Source organism: Vigna angularis, chromosome 8 (genome assembly GCF_016808095.1).
Source record: "Vigna angularis cultivar LongXiaoDou No.4 chromosome 8, ASM1680809v1, whole genome shotgun sequence".
NCBI lineage: Eukaryota > Viridiplantae > Streptophyta > Magnoliopsida > Fabales > Fabaceae > Vigna > Vigna angularis.
Window position 1 is genome coordinate 35747523 of NC_068977.1, and position 14534 is coordinate 35762056.

General features: G+C 35.6%; 1 protein-coding gene across 1 annotated transcript; it reads right to left on the bottom strand.

The window, feature by feature from the left end:
- Positions 1–295: 295 nt before the first annotated feature.
- LOC108345746 (arginine--tRNA ligase, chloroplastic/mitochondrial) lies at positions 296–7912 on the bottom strand. The gene is made up of 18 exons (XM_017584482.2): positions 7781–7912; positions 7610–7666; positions 7333–7481; positions 7109–7184; positions 6891–6992; positions 6443–6661; positions 5785–5865; positions 4989–5072; positions 4804–4908; positions 4038–4216; positions 3607–3691; positions 3046–3232; positions 2812–2881; positions 2201–2270; positions 1669–1758; positions 1217–1285; positions 920–1021; positions 296–613 (listed from the first exon to the last, which is right to left on the bottom strand). The coding sequence occupies exons 2-18, from the start codon at positions 7619–7621 to the stop codon at positions 503–505; spliced, it is 1791 nt and encodes a 596-aa protein (XP_017439971.1). The 5' UTR covers positions 7622–7666; positions 7781–7912; the 3' UTR covers positions 296–502.
- Positions 7913–14534: the final 6622 nt, after the last annotated feature.

Genomic DNA, 14534 nt, shown 5'->3' on the forward strand with positions numbered 1-14534 from the left:
TTGAAAAAAAGTAAATCAGTTATATATTTTTCTAGAGATCAAATTGGGTAAACAAAAAAGAAAATGACCCAGTCTACTTTAACTAGAGTTGGGTTAAAAAATAGCAGTTTCATTCTGCATTGTTTCTTTGTAGTAGTTTCTTTTCTCAAAATCAAAATCTACCGATTCACGAATTCTCTTTCTCTAAAAATAAAAATTTACCGATTCACAAATTATGTTCTGCATCTATCTTATAATTATAACCGAAAGGTAGACAGAAAATAAGAGAATAAACTATTAATACAAGACCTAAAAATGATAAAGGAAATAGCCCGTATAGCATTGAACCAAAATTTAAATAACCTTCTGAGTACAACTACAATCAGACATTTACTAATTTCCTACTTTCCCTTCATACAATAGACAGAACACCGGGGGCAGATCACTAGCAAGAACAATGAGTACCCGCGAAGAAAAAATTAATTTGTTGCTAAAATTTGCATATAAAAGCTCTTCGGATAGGTCATAGCCTGTATACAGGTACAATTCCTAGGATATGAAAGCACTGCCTCATCACAATTAACGTTGCTTCACATAGCAAGAGTCTGCTAGTTTCCTCAGGCGACCCCACAACCTGCCAACGGTAAAAAGAAGCTAAATTGCATGGGCTCCAATCTAAACATTATTCTTTTACCGAACCTTCTAGTGAGTAACAGGAAGCAATATTTGAGAAAGTTTTAAGGCGAACAGAGAAATTTCAGGTGATAACCCACCATCAGCTATTTCACAAAAAGAATAACTAAAAGTATATATAATAACCTATCTTCAACATTTTTCGGGATAAACACACAGATACGCTACTTGGCAGTTTTATGTATACCACTATAGGAATAACAAGTGCATAGAAATCAGCATAAAGGTTATGACTTTAGAAGTATACCTGGCAATTAGTATAGAACTTCTTGGTAAAGATTTCTGTCAAATTATAGAGGTATTCACACAGCACATTAGGCAATAGATTAGTCAGTGACTCCTCAAAGACCTGAAAAACAACACAGCCAACATATCAACGCAGGTTTGTTTTGGATTGTAAAACAGTATACAGTAATGTCAGATCGCATTAGCCATGATATAGTCTTTTGTATAAAGAAAATGAAAGGCCAGTAACAAAATTGCAATCATTACTAGCATGGAAGGGTCTAAAGCTCAAGAAATATTTGTGTTTCATGTGTCCTACCTCAGGGAATTGTATCAAATGAAGCCCCAACGCTCGTTCATCTTCGTGATCCAGCACTATCTTCCCATTCTGTCACAAAGGTGTTGAACATGAAATAAGTAAGAAGCAATGTGCACAATTTAATGAACAATATTTAGTTGACTGACTATATAAAACACGCTTGATACAAAGTCTTGTCACTAAATCGTTGAAACATCAAATACGTGTGAAGGAATGTAGAAATATTAAAGAATGATGTTTAGCTGACTAACTATATATAAAGCACACGTGAAACGAAGCCATATCACTAATATAATTGATGAGAACAAATTGACTTGTGTCAAGTCAACCACGGCAGAGTGTAAACAAAGACAACATTTATTTTGTATATTGTATTATAATTGAATCGAATAAGTTTTTCATGGCATTTAATAAAGTGGTAAATCATCACTACGGGAAGAAAAATAACTTACTTTCTTTATTTCCTCAATATCTTTACCAGATTTCCTCATAATGGAACAGATCCTAGCATGTGCATACTGCAAATAAACAGCTGTATTGCCCTGTTTCATAACAAATTTTGGAAGGTGAGACAAAATAATATATGATAAGTTTACATTGGGATGAAGAGTTCAACAAAAGAAAATAGCAGATTCAACATTTCTTCTTGGCGGTTCTAAGGAGCTAACAATCAAAAAAGGCTCCTACTTCTTAAAGTTAAGGATACACTTAAGAGGGACCTGCACAACAGATAACCACTGAAGAGAACATCAAAATCTGAGTTCTCACACTAACAGACAGTTATCAATATACCCTATATTATTTTATCAAATTTACAACAGTGGCATTATCCACCCACTGGTACCAACCAAATCTCGAAAATTACCCTATACACTTCATATGACGCTTGTTATGAGGGAAATAAAACTAGCACAGCAGAAATAAATGTTAGTCAATAATTTATATGCTTCATTACTGAGCTAAACTTGAACACATTGAGTGCACCTTATCATTGAGCATCTGATCAAAGCTGAATGTGTAATTCGTTAATCTGTTGATCCTCAAGTCAGCATACCTACAAACACAAATTGAAGACACTGACATAAGGGGCTAAAAGACAACAACTCGATTCTTATTCTCATCACAGGTCATCACAGGAAAAAGTAAACTGCAAAAGAAAGATTTGCCATGCCAGTTAAAAGCAATATGTAGAAATTTAAGTTAAATAAAAGTGAACCTGAATAGAACACCAAGACTATAGCATTTAGCAGGAAAAATCACAGAATGGCCAGCAAACTCATTATTTATTCTGATCTATTTATATGGGTTTAGCACTTAGCACGTGCAATCAGAAACCCAGTGAATATTAGTATGCATTAAAGTACCCAATAAATAATATTAGTATTCAGATATTAGTTCATAATTTAAAGTACCCAATAAATATACAGGTTAAAAAAACAAGTCAACAGAAAACCGATAAGTGATACATTTGTCTACAATTTGGCAAACGATAATGCATCTACAACGGAGAAAGTACCAGCACATCTATAGTCAGGGCAAAATGTTGATTTGGCATACAGAAGTAGAGGAAAAAAGGGATTGATAAAGGAGCTTACTTAACAGCCCCGTAACCAACTGCTTCAGCTGTTTTTTCAATCTCATCGTCACTCCAATCTTTAACAGCATCTAAAAGTACATAGGATTCGGAAGATTAACCATCAAAGTATTGAAGACTCACACAAAAATAAGATTAAATCACCTGACTTCATTGATGTTTGCACTTCAGGTCATTCATGCTTGTATGCAAATAAGGAATAAGTAAAAATCACACTGGTTAACAAGTACTTTACCACGTTCGAGAAGGGAAGCTTTACAGCGTTTTTTTGCCTCATCAAGCAACTCTACCAATCTAATAGTATCACTACTGCGAGTACGAAATCGTTTTCCATCTTCCCCAAGAACAAGACCAAAGCCAACATGAGTGCATATGGGGAACTCGTTTTCATCCTTTGGCAGCCATCCTGCACGCCTAAATGCCTGAATGAAAAAATTAGAGCACATATCAAAAAATAAATTCTCATCAGAAAATGCAGACATGGTCCATGAGTTTTCTCTTTTGAAAATTTGAAGAAAAAAAGGTAGGCATTCAACACAGAAAACTGAAGTGTTATGCCCCAGAAATGTCACAGTCCATGACTTTTCTCTTTTAGAAAACCGAAAAAATATGAAATGAGCAACAAAAATATTGGGGCAGAATAACTAGCCAAGGATACTGTAGCGTATCAGCAATACAAAGAACCCATCAACAACAAAGGGAAATTCGACTGGAAAAAGCAAACCAAAGAGTTCTGGTTCAACAAAAAAGGGTGGTAGCCAACACAAACCATAAAAAAACACGAACTGAGATATACCTTAAACAGCATATCAAAGTGTTGCCACTGCCCAACATCAGTAACATATATATTCCACTCAACTTTTTCCTCATTTAAACGGTACCTACATGACGAAAGTAGCTCAGATAATCATTACAGTTCAACTTCTGAAGTCAATAAATTTTGTGCTCCATATTCATATTATGTGCAGTTGATGCAAGTTTATCTGAAAATAAAGAGTGTATAGCCCCCATACAAATGGCAAATAAACTTGACATATTCCGTGTTTGAAACAGATCAAAATTGTGGATCAAATATTACCTCTCCATGCTAATATGTAACATACCCAAAAGCTATTTGTAGTAGCTTCTAATGGACAAACAATAACAAAATTTAACCACTGAATGGAGCCGGTAACTCAAACAATAGGTACGAGTTTGTTTATTAAAAAACTGAAAGTGTAAACTAACCAAAGTGATGCTATATCAGTTGAAGAATAGTTGTAGCCACCATCTCTTTTCACAGCAATAATTGGTATATTTGCACCCTCAATAAAAATCACACGAGCACCATCGTCTTCCTGGATCAGCCCTAATTTATCCAATTTATCCAAAGTTGGAGGGATTAAATCATTATAGTAGCTCTCTCCCTGAAACAAAATATATTTTCGTTCAGTTCACAGCCAAATGTAACAGATTTGAATTAAATAAACACATAAAGTTATCACAAAAAGAAATCCATTTATTGGTACACTTATTGCACATCAGCACATAATTAGCTTAAAAACAATGGCATTTACGCGGCATTGTTGTTAAATTTGGCTACAAATGTCCTGTAAATGAACAAAAAATGCAGAGAAGTTGTTTCATAAATAGTACTAATTTCAATTTTAGTTGGGAATAAAATTGCAACACAAAACTAAAGTCATTAAGCAGCTTCTCAGAGCGATATAAAAAATCAGTTTTCTTAGGCTAACCCAACCAAACTTCGAATAGAAAAAGAAAGGAAGAAAACAAACAAAAGGCAGAGACTTCATACACAGAATGCGAGAAATCTGGCCAAAAGACAAAAGTTAAATCCTAAAATATTCTAAGCATGAATAGAGTCGGTAGGTATGTAGCAGTGCTCTTGTAACACAATCACAAAACATAGAATATTCCCCTTGGAAGGTAAAAGGGAAGTCAATAGACATCACAGGTGAACTCAGTAAGTCAAAAAGGAAACTAGAAGCACTACCTTTGCCTCCAATCTAACCCCAAGGCGCTGATAGACCTTTTCAAATTCAGCCTTGCTAATGTCACAGATCCGTTCCCATGCCTTGCGATAAACCTCTTCTCCACTCTGAAGCCCATATTAACACACATTAAATTTAAAACCAAGGTCGTTAAGATCTTACAAACAAAAAAGAAAACTATCAATACCTGGAGTCGGACCACCGACAATTGTGCCCTCTGCTTAAACTCAGGCTCATTATCAAACCTCACTTTGGAGGCCTTATAGAATGCCTAAAATTGCACCAACTCACATGAACTTCAGAATCCCCAATAATAATTCACTTATCCAGTGGAACAAAAAGTGTCATGATAAAAATATATTTGACCATAAGTTTAAAAGTAAGTGACATGAATGAGAATATTATCCCTCAAGACTTATTATAAACATTTTCTTTTCAAAGCTGACTGTTCAGCAGTTGCAAGAATTGACAAAAAAAAAAACAATACAAATTATAAAAAATAACAAACAAAACAGGTATTTCTGACTTCACTTTTTTGCTAATATTCTTTCAGTATAAAAAGAAAGGTGACTGGCTAATAGGACATAGAGTATAGTACTGATTTCAATCAGCACATCGTTGTGTCCAAGTTTATTCACAAAAACAAAAGAATTAAATATCACAATTTGAATCTAAAATGCAGATAAAACTGATCACTTTTTTTTCAAGCACTGATTACTTTTTCTTTCAACATGTGTGGAAAAAAAAACATAATAATTCCTAGTTAGGGTGAACGACTATCATAACATAGTAATTATTTGGAATACATATTTTTTACTTCCATTTAGGAATTAGAAATAATCCAATTGTTTAGAGTGAGTATGCATCAAATGATCTAACAAAAATGTCCGGTCAGAATAAAAAGTGTTAATAAAACAATGTATGACTGAACATCTAAATCTGAATAAATGGCTAACAAAGTTTGGTTTCATATATTTTCTCACCTGAAGATCCCCAATTGCTGTTTCATTAAAATCTTCTGGGTTTGGAAACGTGTCAAAGAGGTGAGCTATTAGCATCCCAAACTGTAAACAAATACATGGACTTTGAGCAATAAGGTTCAAATATAAAATGAGAACCTTCCTTATAGAACATTTTATTTTTCAAGTAAATATGCCACACATATATCCCTGTGGAAAAAAGCAATGTACATTCCTGATTTAGGGACTAACTGAAATGGTTCAATATCTAAATTATATTATCTAGGGAGAGGGAGAGATACAGGTTGAGATCTAGGACACTAACTGCTTCAGGTTACGTAAAGAGTGGTACAAAACTTGTATGATACCTTAGTCCAATTAAGAAGGATGTAATGTGTTTCTTACTCACGAAGACAGCTAGAAAAGCAACTTACACAAAACATAGTCCCAAGCATAATTAAAGTCACTCCTAGTAATGCTAACAAACATAATCATATTAAATTACCATTGCAATTATGTTACTCAATGCTACAAGTTATCCAAAGGAACCTAGTCTTTCTTTACAGTGTATGTCAGTTTTAGTAACAACAAAAGTCACATAAACCATTTTAACTTGAGTTTAAACATGCAGAACTTTCAATTTCACGACACAAATAGTATTCCTTGAAAAAAATGACTCTACCTGCGTCCCCCAGTCACCAAGATGATTCCTTCTAATAAGAGTTTCCACACGGCAAAATTCAAACATTCGGGCTAACGTGTCCCCAATAATGGTAGATCTCAAGTGGCCAACATGCATTTCCTTTGCTACGTTAGGTGAGGAAAAATCAACCAAAACGGTCTTCACTGGAAGTCGTGGTGCCCAGTTATCAATACCATCAATCAACAGCCTCTCCAATCTCTGCAGGAGGAGTTTTTTCACTAAAATGATAATAGAGGTTTTGAATAAACTAAATAATCCAAAAAAAAAACGGACCATTAGAATCTTAGTATAGCACCCTTCCAATAAACGGACACAATATCTCAGATACGCCCCGTACCCTCCCCAAAAAAATAAAAACAGACTCGAAGAATATATGCATTACATCTCTTGCTCAAAAATTAGAAGATAGTAAAGAAAATGCAATCACCTCTGCTATCCACTTCTTCGACAAAACGATATTCACAAACCCAGGACCAGCTACAGAGCATGATTCTATCATTTCAGACTGCGGAAGATTTTTAACTATTGCCTACACAAACGAAACACACGTGGATGATCCTTTTCCAACAACATATTAACTTCAATAGTTAGAAAGTGAAAAACGCAAAAAGAAAAAAAAAAGGAATTAACCATGTCTTACAATACCTGTCCAACTGCCGGTGGACCCCTGAATCCTGACTGCTTTCCTTTTATCTTCGCGAATATACCCATTGCATTATTACTGCACCATAAACAAAAACGTTAACAAGCCAGCTTCAAAAAGCACCCGGGTGCAATTACGTCGCAAACATTAATCTTAATAATGCCGATTCAGGGCGCAACCAAATTCAAAACCCCAAATCCATGTCCACAGTTCACACATAACTAACCATTGGTAATCAGCGAATTTAACACCGGATTTGGCAGCGCAGGCATCAACTGAAGGCAAGACATCGCGTTCATCAGGCACCGTTGTCCTCAGAGACACCTCAAACACCTTCGCCAACTGTTTCTTAACACTCGCCGGACAATCTAATTCCTGTAAAGCATTCCAAACAAACACGTAAGCTCATTAAGAAGAAAAGAAAAACGACTCATGCAGATTAAATCCAAATAGATGTTCATTAATCGAGTAATTTGAAGATTGAAGAAGCTGAGTGAACTTACGATATGCGCCATGGAATTGGATTGTGTCGTCAAATGTGCAACGCTGGTTGAGTTAACCTGTTCGGGAAACAAAGAAGAATTGAAGGAAACTACGCTGTGCGAGCGAATCAGTGAAAAGAGGAAATTAAAAGACAAAGAGAGAGAGATGAATTGTGTGCAGAGAAGATGAACCTGAATCTGAAGCTGAATAAGCTGAAGAAGCTGAGAGGGAATAGAAGAGTGAGTGTGTTGTTGAGAGAAATGAAATGGGAGCACGATAACGGCGCGAGTGAGAGGCTTTTTTTTTTAACTTCCAAAACAGCCCTAACCCTAACCCTGACTAACGGTGTTGACGGTAGATGATGACGTGGACCAATTATGTTTGGCTCTGTTCATCACACGGTTACTTGGCTAACAAGACTTTTACGGTTTAAGGTCAAAATACATGAGAAAACTTAAGATTCGTACCATAGTTTCTAGTTAATTAAGAAATTAAAATTTTATTAGAATAAGATTATTTAAAATTAGATAATTTTAAATTTTCATATTTTAAAATTTATATATTTTCTTATTTATATTATATATTTGATTTGATTATTGTAAGAATGTTATTATTTTGATTAGAACTGAGACACAGTGTTAGAACCATTAAAACGCATCCAAAAACCCCTCAATGTCAAAACAATTAAAACGCACTCAAAAAAATCCTTCTGAACGGACGCCAGGTGTCAAGCTGAAGGGAGTCAGAAATCAGATAGTGGAGTACATGTGTCAGCAGAGGAGCGGACGTTCGTTTTAAGCAAAACTGAGTTTTTAGAAAATCACGTCTCACTCTCTGCATGCATCTTCTTCCCCAAACTCTGAACTTCTCACTTTCTCCTCCTTCTCACTAAAAGTTCTCCCTTCTCTCTAAGAAATCTTACCCTTTCTCTTCTCCGATTACCATTCAGGCACCATAGAAGCGATTCCGGCGTCCTAAGCTTCATTCTGAACCGATCGGTTTCGGATTCTGAGCTGGTAAGTTTTCTTCTCGTTAACTGTTCGTTATTTGGTACATGCACACCAAGTTCTGGTTGCATGGTTTTGTCTTGTCTGAGCCATTGTGGTTTTCTGTTGTTTGATTTAGTTTGAAGGATTTTTGAACTTAAGGGTAGAAGGAAAATCAGTTAGGCGAACCTTAATTCTGCGTCTAGGACATTCGTTCACGCTAGAGGTAAGGGAAACTTATATGATTTAATTTGTATGATGTTTGAATAGCATGTACGTGTGTTGAGTTGATGAATGATATGAAGTATGATTGTTGATGTGTTTGATTATATGAAGTATGATTAATTATGTTATGGGTGTTTAATCTTATGAAAATTATTATGACATGAATGTACAAAGTTATGGAACTATATGTTAAGAAATGAGGCGAATATAAATGAATCCTGAATATGAAATTCCACTATGATAGTGTACGTTCGTCACTGAATGGTCATTTACCGTTCGGTAATGGTAGTAAACTTGGTTAGAATTGGATTCTTTCATTTGGGGAGAATCCTAGTTGAGGACGAGCGTCTTCGAGTTGTAATAATATGCTTGGAGCGTTCGGCCAAGCATAGTTATGTCTGGGTGTTCTGTGATAAACTTAAGTGTGTATATATATATATATATATATATATATATATATATATATATGTATTTGTATATTTTAGTTATTCTTAAACTCTGCTCAAGTAGTATCTGATTATATTTATCAAGCCTATTCTCTATGATCTTAATAACACTTGGTCTTATACCAAGTGTTCGTTCTAAGCAAGTGTTTGGGTCTTACACCATGCACTCGTTCTCGCTCCTTAAGCTAAACTTCATAATAAGAGCATTCGTTCAATCCCAATAGGGTTCGCTCACTATAGTGTTCAGTCTTAGACTGACCTTCAGATGGTGATTGGTGTTTAGCTACTCCAAAGGCTAAATATAATTATTAACATTCAGTTTCATTATGTAAATTCTTATAAGTATTATTTGTTGAAGTGTCTGTATTCATTGTTTTCGGTCTAGAGCCTTAGCATTGGGTATGTTCTTTGAGGTGTTTGGTTTGAGCTCACGAGAGTTATTTCATTTAATTGACTCATTTTGTAAGTAGTGTTCGTTCTAGTCGTGTCTGTTATATATTAACGTTCGTTCTAGTCGTTCCTGTTATATATGATTATACTCGGTCTCTTTCTCAAACCGATAGTAATCCCCTTGGTCTTATTCTATTTTGGAACGGGAGATTTCTCTGTCTCGTTCCTAGTGTTCGTCCTCGTTTTGAGTGAGGATTGAACGTTCGGTATCTGATGTCATTAATAATCTTTGAACAAAGAGGAAATTTAGATGATTGATAATGAAAGATGAAATTGAGAAGATTGATAATGAAAGATGACGAAAATATGATATGGATGAAATATGTTGGATTACGAACGAGCGTTTCCAGGGAGGAACGACTCATGGATGATTATTGAGTTTGTAAAGTATGATTGTGGGCATGTTAAGCTGGTTGTTCATCCTGATGTTCCGTGAGTACTCGTCCTCACGTAGAGGAGGGTAGGTCATGTGTGGGAACGGCAGGAGGTCCTAGTCCTTAGGGGTACTTTGGACAGATAGGACTAACCTCGGGTGGCAGTTGTTGAGGGCATCCCAGTTACTACATCATCCGGGTGCACGAACGCATGTAGCTACACAAATTTCATGCAGTCCAGACAGTCAGTCTAGTATTAAGTTTTGTATGAAACGTATGAGGAATTATATTGTTGTTTGATTGTATGAAGTGTATGTTTTTTTTACATGAATTAAATTACATAAGCTTACCCTATTTTTCCTGTCTTGTTATGTTATGTATATCTGTCTTGTCATTGCAATGATCATCCGTGTGGATGTGAGCAGAAGGAGACGTACTATTGGAAGAGACGCTGGAGGAAGAGAATCTTGTTGAGGTTGAAGTTAAGACCGAACCGTAGGACGTTCGGTCAGTAGAGTAGTCTTTGTAGTGAGGTGGTCTTTCGTCACTTTCCCATTTTTGTATGTATGACCGTTCGGTATATTATTTTGTAAACCGTTCGGTGTATTATTTTGTAAACCGTTCGGTCAGACTCGTACTTCTGCATAGTTTAAATATAGTAACTCTTTCTGTAAGGTCGTCCGACCGAGACAGTACGTTCTTGTATAGTGTAAGACTGATCTGCTATATTATTAAATGTAATTATTCGATTATATGGTTCATTGCTGTATTTTGGATGTTACAATATACATAAATGGATGCGTATTCATCCAAAAAAATTAATTGGATTACATTTTTATTAAATGGGTTAGATTATATCGTATTTTTAATTAAAATTTTAATGAATTAATGGATTTTTATTCAATCCTATCATGTTTAAAAAATAAATAAATAAAATAAAAAATTGTAAAACAAATTTAAAGATATATTTTTTCATGAATTATTTTAAATGGTTTTTTATTCATGAATATATTTTTTAAAAGCATATGGAAATAATTTTAATAAATACATCCTTGAAAAGAAATCAAGATAAAAATTTGTAAAACAAATTTAAGGATATATGTTTTCAAAACTTTTTAGTAAGGTAAATTTTGAAAGATCTAATTATAAAAAAGGTTTAATTGCTTCCTTTATCCCCAGTTTGGTTGAATTGTGTCAAATTCATCCTCATTTTTAAAAAAGTTTCATTTTCGTCCTCACGTGGTGTAAAAGTGTGAATTGAATCCAAACATTGAAAAAATGTGTGTCAATGTAGTCATCTCTGTTAAATACACACTAACGGTGTTAAGTGGCGGATTATTTGGCACTAGATATCTTCCAACGTGGCAAAAGAGGGGTTTTCAAAAAAGCTATTCTTGCCCAATTAAATTTATTTTTTTAATTTCTTTTACGTTTCAGAATCTAAACCCTTCCATTTCTCTCCCTCCCCATCTCTCACGCGGTTTCTCCCCTTCCCATCTCCACACCAATAATTTGCTTCTCAATCTCTCATCCAGTCAGCAACGACGACCTCTGGCGGTTCACCGGCAGCGATGCGTTGATGGAATAGTGCTAACCAACTTTCGTTTTCCAGCGTTGAAGGAATGGCTTTTGAAGTTGCGATTTTGTGATTGGGGTTTCTGATTTGGATAATTTCGTGTGTTCTTTTTGGGGTTAGGGTTTCGAATTGGGGATTTGGGAATCTAAAAATAAATTTTCAAGTGCAAACCCCTTTCTAGATTCTTCCAGCCACGACGTTTTTCTTTTCAGGTCCGGCTATGATCCTTTCAAGTGCATCAGATATCTCATCTTTACTGATTTCCTTGAGGTCACGCCTGGCTGCAAGAATAGCTGCTTCATTCATCAAATTCTGCAAACCCCTTTCCAGATCCCCTTTCAACCTCTCTACAACAATCCCCCAATTAAGATCGTGCTGAGCACGATTGTCTTAGTGAAACCAATGCCGGAAATCGAACAGGCGGCAGCGGCGGAGAGCACCGTTTTGTTTGAAAAATACGAGGTGGAAAGGCTCCTAGGATGCGGCGCGTTCGCGAAGGTGTACCACGCCCGTAACACCAGCACAGGGCAAAGCGTGGCAGTGAAAGCGGAAGATTATGTTTATTGGGCATCCACGTAAACCTCTCTTTTGCCACGTTGGAAGATATCTAGTGCCAAATAATCAGCCACTTAACACCCGTTAGTGTGTATTTAACGGAGATGACTACATTGACACACATTTTTTCAATGTTTGGATTCAATTGACACTTTTACACCACGTGAAGACGAAAATGAAACTTTTTTAAAAATGAGGATGAATTTGACACAATTCAACCAAACTGGAGACAAAGGAAGCAATTAAACCTATAAAAAACTAGTTAAAATTAACTTTATACGTGGCATTGACAGTTTTCTTATCAAATAATGATTACATTATGGATAATTCATAAAATTAAATAGATGGATTTTCTACGACTATTTTTTTAAATGGAATAATTGTATATATTTAAAATTGTTAAACAGCCCACAAAAATGGTGAATAAATAGATCTGTTGCCACATACCATATGTATATTTGTATAACTTGTTGAGTAATGTGATACATTGAAAAAACTCGAAAGCGTTGTAGTTACTGAAACACCTCTCTAAAAAATTCTAGTTCCTGCGTTGCAAATTAGATCATTAAGTTATTTCTTATCTCCTAAGAACAAAGATAAAGATGTTCTAACAAAATATCATATCAAAAAAGTGAACACTTAAAATTAGTTTCTTCGAAAGTGAAACACTTAAACTTGAAAATTTATATTCAACTCTCGTTATCAGAAGCGTGGAAGCATGAAATCGCTACACTTCAAGGACCATATATGTACAACAACATCAAAGGTGCCATGCTACTACGACATACGACAGATTTATAACAATCAATCAGAGAAAACGCACTCGAAAACGCCTTTCTTCCGATTCACTTCACATTATTTAATTAGAAAACCACGTCTCTCTCGACAATTACTATGTACAGATCTGGCCACCGGAAACCACCGCGATCAAACGGCGGCGATCTCCGCTGGATCCTCGAAGTTAGGGTCCTTGGCGTCCATAGCGCCGTGCTCCATGGCGATCTCGACAGAATCGTAGCCGTTGCCGTTCCACGTGAACTTCCCGCCATGGCCTCCTTTCTTCGGCGATCCGCTCATTCCCGTCGCCGACTTCCGGTCCTTCCGCGCCTCTGGCGATGGCTTTCCGTTCGCCTTGTGGCTCTTTCCGGCGTCCTTCATTCTTCCTCTTGATCCGGGACTTCGCTCTCAGTGAGTGAGTGAGTGAGTGGGTGATTGTGTGACTTAAAAGCCTCCCTCGTGAGGGTTTGTATATAAAGGAGGTGAGGGCAATAGAGGGATTTCACGGGAACAGTTTTAAATTATTTTTTAAGCCCTGTAAACTGTAACGTACGTTGAATCTAATCTGTGGGTACGTGTTGGAATGTGATTGAGAAGTTGCCATCGGATAAGAACGACGGGGAAAGCTTTTGTGCGGTATGGTGCATGGTAGAGTATGCGCCAATTGCAAAACCAACGTCCCCTACCATCTGTTATTTAGCCCATTAAAAGAAGGTTTAATTGCTTCCTTTGTCCCAGCTTAGTTGAATTGTGTCAAATTCATCCTTATTTTTAAGAAAGTTTCATTGTCGTCCTCACGTGGTATAAAAGTGTCAATTGAATCCAAACATAGAAAAAATTTGTGTCAAAGTAGTCATTTTTCCTATATATCTGTGTCTTCCTTTCATATGTCACTTCTCTGGAGCTATGAAAAGCCTTAAATTGGATAAGGTAAAATGAATATCTGTACTTGATTGTATGAAAGGAAGACACAGAGATATAGGAAAAATGACTACTTTGACACAAATTTTTTCTATGTTTGGATTCAATTGACACTTTTACACCACGTGAGGACGACAATGAAACTTTTACACCACGTGAGGACGACAATGAAACTTTTTTAAAAATGAGGATGAATTTGACACAATTCAACCAGGGGACAAAGGAAGCAATTAAACCTTAAAAGAATTTATAATGTATTTTCTTTTTTTCATCCCCATAAATTTTAGCTTCTAACTCAACTCAAGGAAGTAATTTTTGAATTATCTCCTTTAAGGCATTAATGCGGTAGATCCATCCCATTTTACTTCTTCCCGCATTTCACATACGGTCTGAGTTATGGGTTTAAAATTATATATCTCCTCAGTTTTTTTTTTTCGCGTTTTAATATTTGTCTTTGTCAGCGCTTTTTATTTATTCCGTTTAATCGAGATGAATTTGCAGAATATACACTCCCGTCACAATAAACATGTAATAAATTTAATCATCTCCTTATTATTTCAAATTTTATAGATTTTGAAATGAATTTCAGATTATTATTGAAAATAATTAGTAATAGTCATATTTTAGTGTAAGCT